At 56.9% G+C, this 15084-nt stretch overlaps 7 protein-coding genes across 7 annotated transcripts; 4 read left to right on the forward strand and 3 right to left on the reverse strand.

Annotated features, from left to right (window-relative positions):
- Positions 1–419: 419 nt before the first annotated feature.
- P884DRAFT_282729 (uncharacterized protein) lies at positions 420–2276 on the reverse strand. The gene is made up of 4 exons (XM_069443614.1): positions 1933–2276; positions 1744–1869; positions 1531–1649; positions 420–1423 (listed from the first exon to the last, which is right to left on the reverse strand). Exons 1-4 carry the CDS (start codon positions 1982–1984, stop codon positions 761–763), a joined length of 960 nt encoding a protein of 319 aa, XP_069300511.1. The 5' UTR covers positions 1985–2276; the 3' UTR covers positions 420–760.
- A 400-nt stretch (positions 2277–2676) lies between these two features.
- Positions 2677–3917, forward strand: P884DRAFT_255409 (band 7 family-domain-containing protein). The gene is made up of 2 exons (XM_069440984.1): positions 2677–3344; positions 3431–3917. The coding sequence occupies exons 1-2, from the start codon at positions 2730–2732 to the stop codon at positions 3749–3751; spliced, it is 936 nt and encodes a 311-aa protein (XP_069300512.1). The 5' UTR covers positions 2677–2729; the 3' UTR covers positions 3752–3917.
- Positions 3918–4586: 669 nt separating this feature from the next.
- P884DRAFT_275102 (ubiquitin-related domain-containing protein) lies at positions 4587–5172 on the forward strand (the record flags this gene model as incomplete). Its single annotated transcript, XM_069442804.1, has 4 exons — positions 4587–4597; positions 4720–4774; positions 4910–4992; positions 5088–5172. 4 exons carry the CDS (start codon positions 4587–4589, stop codon positions 5170–5172), a joined length of 234 nt encoding a protein of 77 aa, XP_069300513.1.
- A 663-nt stretch (positions 5173–5835) lies between these two features.
- On the reverse strand, positions 5836–7431 carry P884DRAFT_297018 (RNA polymerase II transcription factor SIII subunit A-domain-containing protein; the record flags this gene model as incomplete). Its single annotated transcript, XM_069444468.1, has 1 exon — positions 5836–7431. One exon carries the CDS (start codon positions 7429–7431, stop codon positions 5836–5838), a length of 1596 nt encoding a protein of 531 aa, XP_069300514.1.
- Positions 7432–8550: 1119 nt separating this feature from the next.
- P884DRAFT_255411 (Tho complex subunit 7-domain-containing protein) lies at positions 8551–9979 on the forward strand. Its single transcript, XM_069440985.1, has one exon. The coding sequence runs from the start codon at positions 8757–8759 to the stop codon at positions 9951–9953; it is 1197 nt and encodes a 398-aa protein (XP_069300515.1). The 5' UTR covers positions 8551–8756; the 3' UTR covers positions 9954–9979.
- Positions 9980–10689, reverse strand: P884DRAFT_327292 (tubulin binding cofactor A). Its single transcript, XM_069445523.1, has 2 exons — positions 10364–10689; positions 9980–10299 (listed from the first exon to the last, which is right to left on the reverse strand). Exons 1-2 carry the CDS (start codon positions 10541–10543, stop codon positions 10108–10110), a joined length of 372 nt encoding a protein of 123 aa, XP_069300516.1. The 5' UTR covers positions 10544–10689; the 3' UTR covers positions 9980–10107.
- Positions 10690–11937: 1248 nt separating this feature from the next.
- P884DRAFT_297021 (uncharacterized protein) lies at positions 11938–15049 on the forward strand (the record flags this gene model as incomplete). The annotated part of the gene is made up of 3 exons (XM_069444469.1): positions 11938–12055; positions 12117–14898; positions 14959–15049. 3 exons carry the CDS (start codon positions 11938–11940, stop codon positions 15047–15049), a joined length of 2991 nt encoding a protein of 996 aa, XP_069300517.1.
- Between the last annotated feature and the right edge of the window lie 35 nt (positions 15050–15084).

Here is a 15084-nt window from a genome sequence, read left to right on the forward strand (position 1 = left end):
GGTGTACAATATTGTTTGACGCTGTGGTTGCTTCTAGAGGCGTTCTGGAGTCTGCCGATTCTGGCGTTGGAAGCGGGGGGCGGGGGCGTCTTGTTTGTCTTGTTTGTCTTGTGATCCATGAAAATGCTGAGACCCCGTACATGAATCCGACCGAACACTATAGGTATACATACATACATGCATGAAGCATACATGGGGGCTGCATACCTCGAGGCACGGAGAGAATGAGAAGGGGGGGGGAGGGGGGTGGGGAAAGCTGCATTCGTACTGGTATCAGGAGAATAATGAGATAGTGGTTTTGTCAACACTCGGAGCGATTAGAGCCTGTCAATGGCCGAAGATGAATGTCGAGTTGTAGCATAGCAATTCCCTTGCCCTGTTCATTACCGGGCTGAGACTCACTCACACATTACGATATTGCATGTATATGTGTGTATTGCACCTCAGCATTACTCTTTAATCGAATCCCTTAACCTTTCCATAACGCCAGGAGAGAGGATGACAATCCACCAAAGAGGAAACGAAGGAAGGCACCCTAAATTTAACCAGCCACGCAACCCGCAAACCACCCGAGGCCACAAGTTCCGCCTCCCCCCTCCCTTCTGAGCTCACGGAACTCAACGTTCCCTCCTTCCCTCCCTTTTCTCTTCCTTTTTTTTTTGTTTCTTTAAAAAGTCCCACCGCAGCAGCAGCAAAGAAGAGGCCCGATACGCACCGCAGCCGAATCCCGTAAAGGGGAAAAAAAAAAAGAGGAACGCGGCTAACGGCGCATCTGGGCGGCGTAGCTCGTCCTGAGCGCCATGATCTGCTGCCGCTCCGTTTCGGGCAGCTGGTCGATGGTCTCCTGCGGCAGCTCCATGACAGCCCGCATGAGGGCCTCCGGGTCCTGCGCCGCGGGGCCCGGGGCGGGGGCCGGGGCGGGGGCGGGAGCAGCGGGAGGGGGCGCGTAGCCGGCCGGAACGGGGGGCGTCCCGGTGGCGCCGACGGTTCCGTAGGCGGCCGGGACGGGGATGGTAGCCGCGGGGGCGGAGACGGGCGCGGGCGCGTGGGTAGGAGCGGCGGCGCCCGTGTCGAGGACCGAGGTGATGGCGTCCGGGGAGACGAGCCCCATGATGAGCAGGGCCTGGAAGACGGCGTAGCTGAGCTGGGGCGCCTGGGTGAGCAGCTCGGTGGCGCGGGCCGGGTCCGAGGTGGCGAGGGCCTTCATCTGCTGCAGGATGTCGAGCAGCTGCGCGGGGGGGAGCGTGTTGAGGGTGCGCGAGATGGCATCGGTGCACGAGACGCCGGGCGGCAGGTCCTTACCCTGCGGGAGCGGGGGCAGGGAGGAGCTGCCGCCCGAAGTGGCGGACGGGTTCGAGGCCGAGGACCCGCTGCCGTTGGGCGTGCCGGGGTTGTTGGAATAGTTGATGCCGCCCGCGCCGGCCTGGAAAAAGAAGGGGGAGGGGGGAGAGGGGGGGAGGCTTGGTCAGTTTCTGGAGCGCACAATAGAAGAGAAGCTGAGGAGATAAGTAAACCAGAAAACAAACATACTGCGCCATCCCGGTCGCGGTTGTCGTCGTCGCTGACCGTCTCGTTGCTAAAGTCGACTCGCAGTTTGCGACCCATGATCTCGTAGTCGTTCAGATTTCTGACCGCCGAGGCCGCAGAGTCTAGAACAAGCGAAAAGAAGAGGGCGAGCGAGCGAGAGAGAGTAAGCAATCGCCCTGGACTCGGGACAGATTTAAGGACAGGAAGATTGCGCACCGTAGTCGGGAAACTCGGCGAAGCCGAAGCCCTTTGGCCGACCAGTTTCGCGATCGTAGACGAGCCGGAAGTTCAGCACTCTCCCGGCACCGGAGAAGATCTCTGTGATTTGCTCCTCGGTCAAGCCTGCACCGGCGGGTCAGCATCCCAAGTTCAGGTTGCGGCAAGCACACACCCTCCGAGACTCACCATAGGGGATGTTCCCCACGAACACGACGCGAGAGGGTTGTCTGGTTGACATGGTGGCGGCGGAGCAGATCGCTCTTGCAGGCGACCAGTCGTCTGCTGAAAGAATTTGATGCTACTAGATGGGGAAAGAAGAAAGACAAAAAGACGCAATGGGAAATCAGAAATCCGGTATGCGAAAGGGACCGGGACGGGAATGCGCAGTGTTGTAATTGTCACGTTCTGGGCCCAGAAGTGAGCGAGCGATGCAGAGCCGGAGAGCGAGAGCCCTGAACCAAACAAAGGCAGCAAGAAACGATATGGATGGATTACACCAGACAATGTGGGCTACCACAGCAATTTTTTTTCTTTTGGGGGATCTTCCAGCTTGACGTGAGTCCCTGTATTCACACGGCTATTCAAGGCAAGCAGTGTGCATCCCAGGATCAAGATGATGGAGTTCCTTTTTCAGCGGGCGAGATGCCACATGAAGAGACGAGAGGCGCACGACCCAAGTTGGTGAAAAAGATCCATTGGTTTGAACACAAGCCTGTGCTGGGTAACTACGTACTCCGAGCGTACCAGGTGCTGTAATCCGTACTGTAATCCGTACTGTAATCCGTACACTAAAAGATAACGTTACGTACCTTAGGTAAGGTAGTGCCCATTGCAGGCCCGCACTGGGGCTCGAGCGAGCCAGTGCACGGACCAGCTCTGCCCAGGAAGCTTGCCGAAGCTCTTTCTCCACCGAGCAAGCCGAGAGAGTAACACCAGACTGTGTCTAGTCGCGAGTCCGACGATATCAACAGCACCTAGGCAACATGTCGAACCGCAGCCCGTTTGAGGACTATGCCAACAGGATCCGGGCGGCTGCGAGGGCGGGCGGCCGTGCAGGCTTCGGGCCGGGCGGCGGCTTCCCCGGCGGCTCTCCCCGTGGCCTCGGCGGCGGTCTCGCCGGGCTCCTCCTCCTCGGCGGCGGCGCTCTGCTCTTCCAGAACGCCCTGTTCAACGTCGACGGTGGCCACAGAGCGATCAAGTACCGGAGAATAAGCGGTATCAGCAAGGATATCTACGGCGAAGGAACCCATTTCGTGATCCCCTGGTTCGAGACGCCAATCATCTACGACGTGCGCGCCAAGCCGAGAAACGTCTCTTCCCTGACCGGCACCAAGGACCTCCAGATGGTCAACATCACTTGCCGCGTGCTGTCGAGGCCGGACATCCAGGCGCTGCCCCAGATCTACCGCACCCTCGGCCAGGACTACGACGAGCGCGTGCTCCCCTCCATCGTCAACGAGGTGCTCAAGAGCGTCGTCGCCCAGTTCAACGCCAGCCAGTTGATCACCCAGAGAGAGATGGTCGCCAAGCTCGTCCGCGACAACCTGTCCCGGAGAGCCGCGCGCTTCAACATCTTGCTCGATGACGTGTCGTTGACGGTATGTTCTCTTCGCTGCCCGTTCTTTTTTTTCTTTTTTTTTGTTCCTTTTTCCTTCTTTTCCTCTTACTAACCCGGATGACGTAGCATCTCGGCTTCTCCCCCGAATTCACAGCGGCAGTCGAGGCCAAGCAAGTCGCCCAACAAGAGGCGCAGCGTGCTGCCTTCGTCGTCGACAAGGCGCGGCAGGAGAAGCAAGCCATGGTGGTCAAGGCCCAGGGTGAGGCTCGGTCTGCGGAGCTTATCGGTGACGCTATCAAGAAGAACAGGGCGTACGTGGAGCTGAAGAAACTGGAGAACGCCCGGGCGATCGCCGGGTTGCTACAGGAGGCGGGCGGCAAGAACAGGCTGCTGCTCGACTCGGAGGGCTTGGGTCTGAACGTCTTCGACCAGACGGAGAGGAAGTGAAGGGGAAAAGGCGGGGTTTGGAAGGCATCGCTTGGCGGTGATGAACAATCTCTACTGTATGTTCAAGGGCAAACAGCTAGCAGTCCCTGTGTAACAACAACATGATGATTCTCGGCTTGCACAAGAAGGTGGTGCGTGCGCGGTGGACGACCAAGAGGTAGCAGCAGCTTGCCTGGCTGACAACAATGTGTCTGGTTGCTTCCCCATGGTTGCGCGCGTTACGGATTCATGGCCTTCCTACAGCCTGGGGTTGGCGACGTCAATCTGGCAGGGTCCGGTACATCAGAATGTCCATGACCTCTTCCATCGTAATTGCCGTCCAGACCATAATGATGACGCGTTGTCCAGCAAGCTAGAGCCGGTTCATTCGCAGATCTGAGGATTTCATCTTTACTGTCACGGTTAGCGTCAACTGCTGGAACTGCTAGTTGGGTCTGGAAGAGATCCAGTCATCGCATTATAATAAATACCAGAGTCTACGGTATTGTTTGACAGAACCTCCGGCAAAACACGCATCGGGTTCCTCTCACAGAGGCCCCACTCTCTCAAGCAGTAAGGAACACAGCGGAAGGCCGCGCGACCCTCACTGTAGCTACCCCACTACCCCTCCTCGGACCTCGAACCTGCACACCTCTCTACCTAGCTCCTCAGCCCGCTCGGCCCTCCCGCGTCTTTCATATCGCGGTGCAGTCTCCAAGGGAAAAAAAAGTAAAAAGAAATAAAAAATAAAACTTGTCTGCCGTGCTTCTCTCCAAGCGAGACTCGCCAGCCTCATTCTGACCACCACTCCGGAAAGAAGAAATCAACCACCAGGAAGCAACCACCACCCGCCAAGATGCTCATCAAGTACGCGTCGATGCATCATCCATCCCGTCCACAACATGCCCCGACAGCCCCGCCACCACCACCAGACCATCCTCGTTTTTTTGGCCCGATGACTGACCACCGTTTTTTTTCTCAACCACCAGGGTCCGCACGCTCACCGGCAAGGAGATCGAGCTCGACATCGAGGGCTCCGACCAGGTATGTCCCATCGCTTCTTCCCTCCTCATTCCCTTTATATACATATATATTTGATCTGTCACCTCTCCCGAGAACACTCACCGATGGAATCAACCCCCCCCTCTCTTTTTTTCTGCCGTGGGGAATAAACAACAGGTCTCCAAGATCAAGGAACTCGTCGAAGAAAAGGAGGGCATCCCGCCGGCCCAGCAGCGTCTCATCCACGGCGGCAAGCAGATGTAAGCTCATTTTCCCTCATTCCTCCCCCCCTCCCTCTATCAACGTCCAGAGAGACCAGTGCCAACGCGCGCGCGTGTGTGATGTATGTGAACAGGCTCGACGACAAGACGGCGGACGACTACTCCCTGGTGGGCGGGGCTACCCTTCACTTGGTCCTGGCGCTCAGGGGTGGGCTATGAAGCGGCATGGCATGACTGGATTAGGGCAATTTGAGAGAGGGGGGGGAGAGGTGGTGCATTAAGCGTGTGTGTTCCATTTTAGTTTTTATCTCGGCGGAACTGGTTTTTGATGCGAGGCAAAGATGGGAAATAGATCCATATCTGCTACCTCATTCTTGTCCTAGATTGTTGACTCCGGTATTTCAGGCGTGTATGTGGCCCGCGGACGTGGACATAATGATATTTGATCATGACCAACGATGAGCAAACGAAATAAGTTCCGAGAGAAAAATGGGGATCTTCACAGTATTTACCAGGTCGGAGGACATGTCTCGTGGCGCGACCTGTGAAGGAATTCGCATAGAAAGGTACAACCCGGATTGTAAACAGGCTAAGAAAGTAGACGTGATGCGATTCTTGGGCACATGGCAACATTATATATATACGGATCCCATAATTTCGCCCCAAACCTTATCCCTCTTATTCCCAGGTACACAAAACAACAGTAGATCCCGAAATAGTCCCCTGTCCTCTTCATAACGCCTAGTTCATATGCCGCGATCCATGCTATTGTGAAATTCAAGCCATCCAACGCCTCAACCATGTAAATCCACTCAGACGCCTGATTCTTCATATCCACCGCCATAACTAAGCCGCTGGAGGCGGCGGCCACGAGTCTCAAGTTCAGCTGTTCTTCAGCTTGGGACTAGGCCGCAGGATCGGGTAGCGGTTCGCTGGTTGCATAGCACGTACCGGCAACCCACTCAACGATTCGACAGGGTCCTGGCTGCCGCAACGTGTCGCTCTTCGGCCATGGTCCGCAGTTAACTCGTCGCCAGAAGGGCTCGCGGAACGAGAGCGGCTGGCAGATGGAGCCGTCATGGGAACGCCGCGGTGTGAACGAGAGCCCGTGCTAGGATTGACAGCGGGCCGGGAAGAGGGCTTGCTTTCCGCTCCCTCCTTGGAAGCAGGCTTGGGAACAGTCTTGATGGCAGGGTTGGTGACAGCTCTAGACGCAGGCTTGAATGCGATGCCTTTGTTGGTGCCCGGTGCTGCCGAGAGACCCTTCGGACGGCGTTTTGCGGATTGTTGTGGAGCTAGGGAAGGCAGGGTGCTGGCTTTGTTGAAAGCCGACGACATGGGGGTCGTGATTTCTTCGTGGCTGCGGCGGCGCTTGGTTGGCTGCTCGGCATCTGCCTCCTCAACGCTGCGACGGCGTTTGACTGGCTGCTTGTCTCCCACCTCCACTGGGTCTCGAAGGTGTTTGGTCGGCTGCTCTGGGACAAGCAGCGGCTTGGTGGACGCCGTACGGGACGGTGACGAGGCAGAAGAGGCGACAGCCTTCTGCGATTGACTGCCGTTGGAGACGTCGTCGAATTCGGGATCAGCAAAGTCGCCAAAGAGATCATCATCCTCATTCAATCTGGTGTCTTCGTCATCCTCGTCATCGCTGAATCTAAGGACATTTTCGCCAGCTTCCGGCTTAGTCCTGCCTGCGTTTTTGATCTGCACGAGGCGAGCCTCCTTCTCTTCGCGACTTGTGATCACGCCAGAACCAACTGCAGTCGGTTTCGAAGGGGGGCCCAGGCGTAATGGAGGAGGAGGAGGCGGAACCAAGCTGGGTTGGCTCTTGATTCGGGCTTCTTCAATCATGGCTGCCGGTGCTTTCTTGATTTGGGAAGTGCGAGATGCCAGCGGACTGGTTCTGAAGCGCCCAGCCTCCATTCGAAGCTGCGTTCTAGTTTTCGAAAAGAAGTCTTGCTTCTTCGGGACCAGCGAATATCCAGGTTTTGCCTTGGGACGCCGCAGGCCCATGCTTTCCTTGCTGGATATGATGGTGGATTTGCGAGATTGTTGCTGTTGAGTTTGGGCGGCGAGACCCTGTTTGAGCTTCTCCGTGGCAGCAGCAATCTGCTCCTCCTGGAGTTTCTCGTACTTATCGTAGACCTTGTGCCAGGACTTTCGGTTCTGGGGAACGAAGTTGTGCTCTGAAGCAAGCTCGGGAAACTTGTCCTTGATGATGCGCATCCAGTGCGCTGCGGTCTGGTCGTAGATGTCATCGCTGTTAAGCTCCAGTTGATGAAGCTGCTCAGCCGTCTTCACATGTCGGAGGATGGGACCCGTGTACTGGGGTGGTAGGTTGCCTAGGCTCTGGATGTGCCTGACGTTGCTGAGAGCCACCCTCAGGCACATGTCTGCGAGACTGCGAGGGCCCAAGCATGTCTCCAGGGCAGGTCGGAAACCATTGGTGACATGAGCGGCGGCACGAGGTTCAGTCATGGTGGGCAACTCCGGGTTGAACTTGGATAAAGTTGATAAGTTGAGATCGTGACGCTTGGTGCTTCAAAGGTTGAATTTTGAGCAAGTGCGAGTTGTGCAACCTGTAGCTTGAGGGCCCAGACGTCATAGAACTTGGGTTTGAGGATGCAGGGCGGAATGGATGAGAAGAGAAAGCCTGGAGGGGGGGTGGGCCAAGTATATGTATGCTTGCCCTGTGTGATCGATCGAACGCGAACCCATCCGACGATGCAAGGTGAACCACGTCGTGGCCACGCAGAGTAAGCTGCTGTCGTTTTGGCCAATGCAAGATGCGTGAACTGCGTCGTCAGCGTTGCAGTTTGAACCCTGGCACTTGACCCGTGCAAAGTAGGTGAGATGCGCTGTGACAGTTGAAAGGTGATTTCAGTAACACTCAGTAAGGGTTTGGTGGATGCAAGGTGAGCTGCGTGAGATACGTTTGCGTCGATACCCGGAAAGTGCAAGAGAAGGAGGTGGATGATGTCGAAGTGTGGCAGGTGACTTTGGGGCACTCCGCAGGTAAAAATCAACCATTGTGATCGAGGAACTGAGCTGCTCGTCTGCCGGGAGCTCCGTGAAGCGTTGAGCCCGTCGGAGTCGGTTGTTGAGGGCCAGCTGCAGGTCAAGCCCGTTCTCAGATTATGACCTAATCAGACTCGGAACAACTGTTTCTGACATGATTGCAGTGGGAGGATTCTGAGTCCGATTTGGATGGGAGAATGAGGAGACAACTTCGGTTTGCGCCTTTCACCTTGACTGCCGTGCCTAACGAAACCAGCATAGCAGAAGGAGCAATGGCAATACCGCGTTGTTGCTATGGTAGGGGCGTATGCAGTCAGGGTACACAGTACTGTGCAGGTAAGGCATTTCGTACTGACTGAGTAGTCAGGCAGCCGCAGTTGATTACCTGCCGAGTGGCCCACGTCGATGCAGGCGGTGCGAGAAGCATACATCTGGAACTTCGGGAGACAGTATTGGTACTGTGCTAAGCCTGGTATGTACGTACCTTGTGACCTGGCCCCACAATGCGGCTCAACCTTCCAAGTCCCGTCCACTCTGTCCCCTGGAAACTTGAAGGTGCCAGCGGGCCAATCCAAATCGACTGGCTTCTTCCTGCCTTTGCTGACAGACTACACAGTAATCCTCAAATTAACACAATCAGTCCGACTTTGATCGCCGGACAAGTTGGCAAGGGCAGGACGATTCAATTTGAAACATCCGAAGACTATTACTGCGACAGACGCTTGCTCTTCCCTTTTCCTCAGGGACGAGTTCAGCATTCGAATACCTTCCGACCCAAGTTCAAGATGGCATCTTGGGGCCTCCTCGACGACAAGGAGGAAACCGAGCTCCACAAATCCCGGCTCCTCAACGTGGAAGAGAAGCCGTTCAAGCGCATTACCAAGCGCCTCAACAGCCTTCACTCCATCACAACAGCCCGAGCCCGCCAGGCACCCACGCCTCCCCCCGATTCAAACGGCACCTCCCAACAGCAACGCGATGGCACTCCGGCCCCCGGCAGCAGCGACGACAGTACCTTGCCGGACCTCGCCCAGCTCAAGGAGGACATCACGATTGACTTTGCGGCTTTTGACAGCAGCATCGCGCGCCTGCAGTTCCTGCTGACGGCCAACGAGCGGGAGCGGGAGCGGTACGCGGCGGAGCGGGAGCGCATCGTGGCGGCGTCGCACGCCGTGCGCGACAACACGGCGCAGCTGCGCGTCCAGCTGGAGCAGGCGCGGGCGACGCTGGCGCAGCGCCGCGAGTTTGACGCGCTCGCCGACGCCATCACGAGCAACCCGTCGCTGCGCCCCCGCGCGGAGCAGGAAGCCAACCTGCGCAAGCTGCGCGACGAGATCGCCGAGCTCGAGGCCGAGCGCGAGGCATACGGCGTCACGTGGCACGAGCGGCGGGAGCAGTTTGCACGGATCATGGAGGAGAGCATGCGGCTCAGGAGGCTGATTCGCGACGAGAAGGAGGAGGTTGAGCGGAGGGAGGGGATGGATGATGACGAGGTCGGCGCCACCCCTCGGCCGTCCGGGACAGGGAGTCGGGAGGGGTCGCCGAAGCCCGAGGCTGGGCTCGCGCCCAAGAGTGCCCCGGAAAGCGGCGATGCGGAAGGCACTCCTAGGCCGGTCTCCGTTGGCGGCCGGTCTCCGGCGAGGGATAGTCCCGCACCGGGCCAGGACGCCAATTCACTCACGGCAAAGCGAGCTATCGCTACGGACGCGAGCTTCTCGCAGGTTGGTAGCCAAGTGGGCAGTCAGATTGGCAGCCAGGTCGGCAGCCAGATGGGCAGTCAGATGGGTAGCCGGGCGGGTAGTCGCGAAGGCTCAGTGGAGAGGCAAGGCCAGGTCTCTGTGGAGGAAGGAGAAGATATTGAGATGGGCGAGACCAAGGATAACGAACAGGAGGAGCCCGGCAGCCCACTGACGCCGCCGCCGGCCGATGACGCGCCGCAGATCGTGGTCAACGGGGAGGGTGAGAGCATGGACACAACCTAGGCCGTCAAACTGCACATAATTTAGGCGGGTTCTGTATGCCACGTAATCAACAGTAGGCAGGCTGTTGCTGCATAAAGTAGCCATCATAAGATCATTATTGCCTGCCAGCAAATATGCAATATGCATCCCACAAGTCGAGACAGTCCCGCATGGCTCATGACGACTCTGTCGCCTGAGCAACCTTCTGTCCCGCCTCAAGCGCGTCTTTTGCCTTCTTCAGCTCCTCCTCCGATCCCGTACCGTCGCTCTCCGAGATGGCAATCTGCTCCTCCAACTTCTGCACGGCGTCCGCGATGCGCTTCCTCAGCGGCCCAAACACGGCCTTGGTCTCTTCCAAGGCAGTTTTCTATATCGAGGGTTAGGGTTCAACGAAGTTTGATCTATCAGGCACCGATTCGGGTTTGGCGAACCTCTTGCTTGAGGATGTACTCGGCGTTGCTATCCAGCTCCGGACTGTTGTTCTGGATGTCTTCTTCCAACTTCTTGATGCGCTTCACTTGATTGGCTTGCTCCTTGTGGTAGTAGGATTCCTCCTTGACCAAGCGGTTAACTGCTTGTGTTGCGATGGCGAGCGGCGTTGGGGGCGCCATTGTCAAGGCCGGTGCTTGGACGGTGCAGAAAAGGCTGGAAGAGTGGGCCGAGTTCTGTACAGGGGTCAAGTCAACAAGTTCGCGATGTAGTGAACAATGTTTACTTGAGCGAGGTTTGGACTATAGCAAGTAGGCAGAACGCTAGGTGCTGTTGACTTTCTAGGGCAGGCTTGGGTGGGGTTCCACGCTTTCGTGCTCAGCGGGGTAACACCTCACTTCGAGTACTATCCAATGTAATCGATACTGGAATCAGTAATCCGTAACTACTGTACTCCGTTACTTGAAATTGCAGTTGCGGGCTTGAGCCCAGATCCCTCAGCCTCCAAATGTTGCACCTCAGCGTGAGTATGTGCTTCGGACTGACACCTAACACTACACTTGCATCACCGTTTTAATTGCATTATCTTGATGCACTTCATGCCCAGCTGTCTATTGCAAGTTTAACCTACCATCTCGAAATCCATACAGTACTCCGTATATTTCTAATCACCACCTACGTTAGCTGCAAACGGACTCCGCACGTACCTATTTTGGGCTACTCAGGTATGTTTCAGAAAAAGTTAGGTCAATTGGGCTTGGTTGGCCTGTCTTTGGGGCCATCAGGACCTAACATTCAGACCTTCCAGTGCCGTAGCTGACTGTTGCACGACGCGAGTATCGATCTGTTAGGCTGAATCGCAGATCACGAATTGGACTCGTTCTCGAACCAAAAGTTCTGCCGTACTTGGCCGGGAGGGTTCTTGCAATGGAAAGAAAATATAGTTCACTATCTGCTCTGATAGGAAGCTGAGGGTCGATATTCTAGCCACCTACCTATCGGGGAGAGTAGTGGGCAATGTATGTATCGTGACATAGCGAAACATGCGGTGTCGATACATGCCGCTTCTGTCGGCTGTCGGCCAGACTTTGATTGGTTCCCTCCACACTGAAGAATCAGCGGCAGTTCGTGGAGGTTCCATCCTCCAAGGCTGACAAACATGCAGGTGCAGGGCCCAGCCGGGATAACTGACAAGTTTCAGTGGGGTCCTCTGTCCCTGAACCAACTGGAATCCTACGTTGCCTGTCAGCGCCGGCTCCGCCCAGAAGCCGCCGAGCCGCCACCTTGTTTGAACTGGACACGTCGTATCAAATTGGGGTTCGCATCTAAAAATCTACGGCTCAACCCGGTTGAATCCCATCCCGCTCTTTTTTTTTTTTTTTGTCTTTTGCTTGAACCGTACTTTCGCTCCTTTCTGCGTATGTTAGTCCAGTAAGCGCTTCGGTTTCCCCTTCGTACTGGAACTTTTTTTTTTCTTCGCGGTGGAGTTCAAGGGTCTCGATCTCGGATCTCGTTTCCTGCCGCTCTTCATAAGACACGCCCCGCAGCCAACCGGGGGCAGCCCACGCCCGCAGCCATGGATAACGCCTTTGCGAAGTCGATCGACCAAGTACTTGACACTCTCGGTGTGAACAAGGCGACCGGCTTGACCGATGAGCAGGTGACGAGATTACGAGCCAAGTACGGGAAAAACGGTACGCATTTCTCGCGAGTCTTCGGGGATATAGCCCGTGGCTGATGGTTCTCTCCGAACAGCAATTCCCGAAGAGCCTCCTACCCCCCTCTGGGAACTCATTCTCGAACAATTTAAAGATCAGCTTGTCCTTATCCTTCTCGGTTCGGCGGCAATTTCGTTTGTTCTGGCGCTCTTCGAGGACGAGGGAGGATGGAGCGCTTTCGTGGACCCTATCGTCATTCTCACCATCTTGATACTCAATGCCGTCGTCGGAGTCTCGCAGGAGAGTAGCGCCGAGAAGGCCATTGCGGCCTTGCAGGAATACTCGGCTAACGAGGCCAACGTGGTGCGCAATGGCCAGACTCACCGGATCAAGGCGGAGGACCTGGTGCCGGGGGACATTGTCGATGTGACCGTGGGCGCGCGCATCCCCGCCGATTGCCGGCTCATTTCGATCGAAAGCAACAGCTTCGCCGTCGACCAGGCGATTCTCACCGGCGAGAGCGAAAGCGTGGGCAAGGACTGCCACGCCGTCATCAGCGACGACAAGGCGGTGCTCCAGGACCAGGTCAACATGCTCTTCTCCGGCACGACCGTTGTGACCGGCCACGCCAAGGCTGTGGTCGTCCTGACTGGCTCAAACACGGCCATTGGAGACATCCACGAGAGCATCACCGCCCAGATCTCCGAGCCGACGCCCCTGAAGCAGAAGCTCAACGACTTCGGCGACCAGCTCGCCAAGGTTATCACCATCATCTGCGTCCTCGTCTGGCTCATCAACATCCCCCACTTCAGCGACCCGACCCACGGAAACTGGACCAAGGGCGCCATATATTACCTCAAGATTGCTGTTTCTCTTGGTGTTGCGGCGATTCCCGAGGGCCTTGCCGTCGTCATCACTACCTGCCTTGCCCTCGGGACCCGCAAGATGGCTGCAAAGAACGCAGTCGTCAGGAGCCTGCCTTCTGTCGAGACTCTGGGGAGCTGCAGCGTCATCTGCTCTGACAAAACCGGCACCCTAACCACGAACCAAATGAGCGTCAGCAAGATTGTCTACTTGAACGACGATGGGTCTGACTTGGAGGAGCTCGACGTGGAGGGAACAACTTTCGAGCCCAAGGGTGACATCAAGTTCCAAGGCAAGGTGCTGCGGGATCTCACACAGGAGTCTGCCACTGTCCTCCAGATGACCGAAGTAGCCGCGCTCTGCAATGACGCCCGCCTCGACTACCACTCTCATTCGGCAACCTATTCAAACGTTGGCGAGCCCACCGAGGGCGCTCTGCGGGTCATGGTCGAGAAGATTGGCCCTTGCGCGCCGGCTGATTGCCACCCCCAAGATCGCGTCCATTATGCCAGCTCCTGGTACGAGAAGCAGTACAAGCGCCTCGCGACTTACGAGTTCTCGCGCGATCGGAAGAGCATGTCGGTCCTAGTTCAAAACGGGCAGGAGCAGAAGCTTTTTGTCAAGGGCGCCCCCGAGTCCATTATTGAACGCTGCACCCATGCTGTTCTTGGGCGTCACGGGAAGAGGGTCCCCCTGGATCGGAGGCTCGCTGACTTGCTTCTGAAAGAAGTCGTCGAGTACGGTAACCGAGGTCTTCGTGTCATGGCGCTGGCGCGCCGCGAGCAAGTCAATGGCGAACCTCTTCTGCACGAGGCCAGGACCAGCACCGACTATGCCGCTCTGGAGCAGAACCTGACCCTCATCGGTCTCGTCGGCATGCTGGATCCTCCTCGTCCGGAGGTTCCCGCGGCCATCCAGAAGTGCAAGGGGGCGGGTATCCGCGTCATTGTCGTGACCGGTGACAACCGCAACACTGCCGAGACCATCTGCCGCCAAATCGGGCTGTTCGGCCCTGACGAGGACCTGACCGGCAAGAGCTTCACTGGCCGCGAGTTCGACAACCTGAGCCCGAGCGAGCAGCTGGAGGCAGCCAAGAACGCCTCTCTCTTCTCTCGTGTCGAGCCGGCCCACAAGTCGAAGCTTGTCGACCTTCTGCAGTCGCTCGGCCAGGTTGTTGCCATGACTGGTGACGGTGTCAACGACGCGCCCGCCCTCAAGAAGGCTGACATCGGTGTCGCCATGGGCTCCGGCACAGATGTGTCCAAGCTCGCGGCCGACATGGTCCTGGCCGACGATAACTTTGCCACCATTGGCGTCGCCATCGAGGAAGGTCGCTCCATCTACAGCAACACGCAGCAGTTCATTCGCTACCTGATCTCGTCCAACATTGGCGAGGTCGTCTCCATCTTCCTGACCGCCGCTCTGGGCATGCCCGAGGCTCTCATTCCCGTCCAGCTTCTCTGGGTCAACCTGGTCACCGACGGTCTCCCTGCCACTGCCCTGTCGTTCAACCCTCCCGACCATGACATCATGAAGCGGCAGCCGAGGAAGCGCGACGAGGCCTTGATCGGCGGCTGGCTGTTCTTCCGGTACCTGGTCATTGGCACATACGTCGGTCTCGCCACGGTTGCCGGTTACGCATGGTGGTTCATGTTCTACTCTGGCGGGCCTCAGATCAGCTTCTACCAACTGTCGCACTTCCACCGCTGCCCCTCGGAGTTTCCCGAGATCGGCTGCCAGATGTTCACCAATGACATGGCCAAGTCCGGCTCGACCGTCTCGCTCTCGATTCTGGTCGTCATTGAGATGTTCAACGCCATGAACGCGCTGTCTTCGAGCGAGTCGCTCCTGACGCTGCCTGTGTGGAAGAACATGGTGCTGGTGTATGCGATCGCTCTGTCGATGGCACTGCACTTTGCCCTGCTGTACATTCCGTTCTTGCAGACTCTTTTCTCCATCCTGCCGCTCAACTGGACCGAGTGGAAGGCAGTCCTTGCCTTTAGTGCACCTGTTGTGTGAGTCACCTTACAGATTCTCTCTTCCCTGGCGTTCGGCCTTGCTAACATTTTTGCCAGTCTCATTGATGAAGGTCTCAAGTTTATTGAGCGAACATTCTTCGTCTCGAGTTCAACTCGTAAGCTGCCCAAAGCAAAGAAGGACCAATAGAGCGCCTGGGGGGGTTTGGCGTATGTAGATCTGTA

The sequence above is a fragment of the Thermothelomyces heterothallicus genome (assembly GCF_042370625.1).
Source record: "Thermothelomyces heterothallicus CBS 202.75 unplaced genomic scaffold P884_scaffold_3, whole genome shotgun sequence".
Classification (NCBI taxonomy): domain Eukaryota; kingdom Fungi; phylum Ascomycota; class Sordariomycetes; order Sordariales; family Chaetomiaceae; genus Thermothelomyces; species Thermothelomyces heterothallicus.

Coding starts and splice junctions, on each gene's coding strand:
- P884DRAFT_282729 (XM_069443614.1), bottom strand. CDS start 1,984: ATGTCAACCAGACAACCCTCTCGCGTCGTGTTCGTGGGGAACATCCCC. Junction 1,870..1,932: donor CGTGGGGAACATCCCCTATG/GTGAGTCTCGGA, acceptor CCGCCGGTGCAG/GCTTGACCGAGGAGCAAATC. Junction 1,424..1,530: donor ACCGCGACCGGGATGGCGCA/GTATGTTTGTTT, acceptor TTCTTTTTCCAG/GCCGGCGCGGGCGGCATCAA.
- P884DRAFT_255409 (XM_069440984.1), top strand. CDS start 2,730: ATGTCGAACCGCAGCCCGTTTGAGGACTATGCCAACAGGATCCGGGCG. Junction 3,345..3,430: donor TCGATGACGTGTCGTTGACG/GTATGTTCTCTT, acceptor CGGATGACGTAG/CATCTCGGCTTCTCCCCCGA.
- P884DRAFT_255411 (XM_069440985.1), top strand. CDS start 8,757: ATGGCATCTTGGGGCCTCCTCGACGACAAGGAGGAAACCGAGCTCCAC.
- P884DRAFT_327292 (XM_069445523.1), bottom strand. CDS start 10,543: ATGGCGCCCCCAACGCCGCTCGCCATCGCAACACAAGCAGTTAACCGC. Junction 10,300..10,363: donor AGTACATCCTCAAGCAAGAG/GTTCGCCAAACC, acceptor CCCTCGATATAG/AAAACTGCCTTGGAAGAGAC.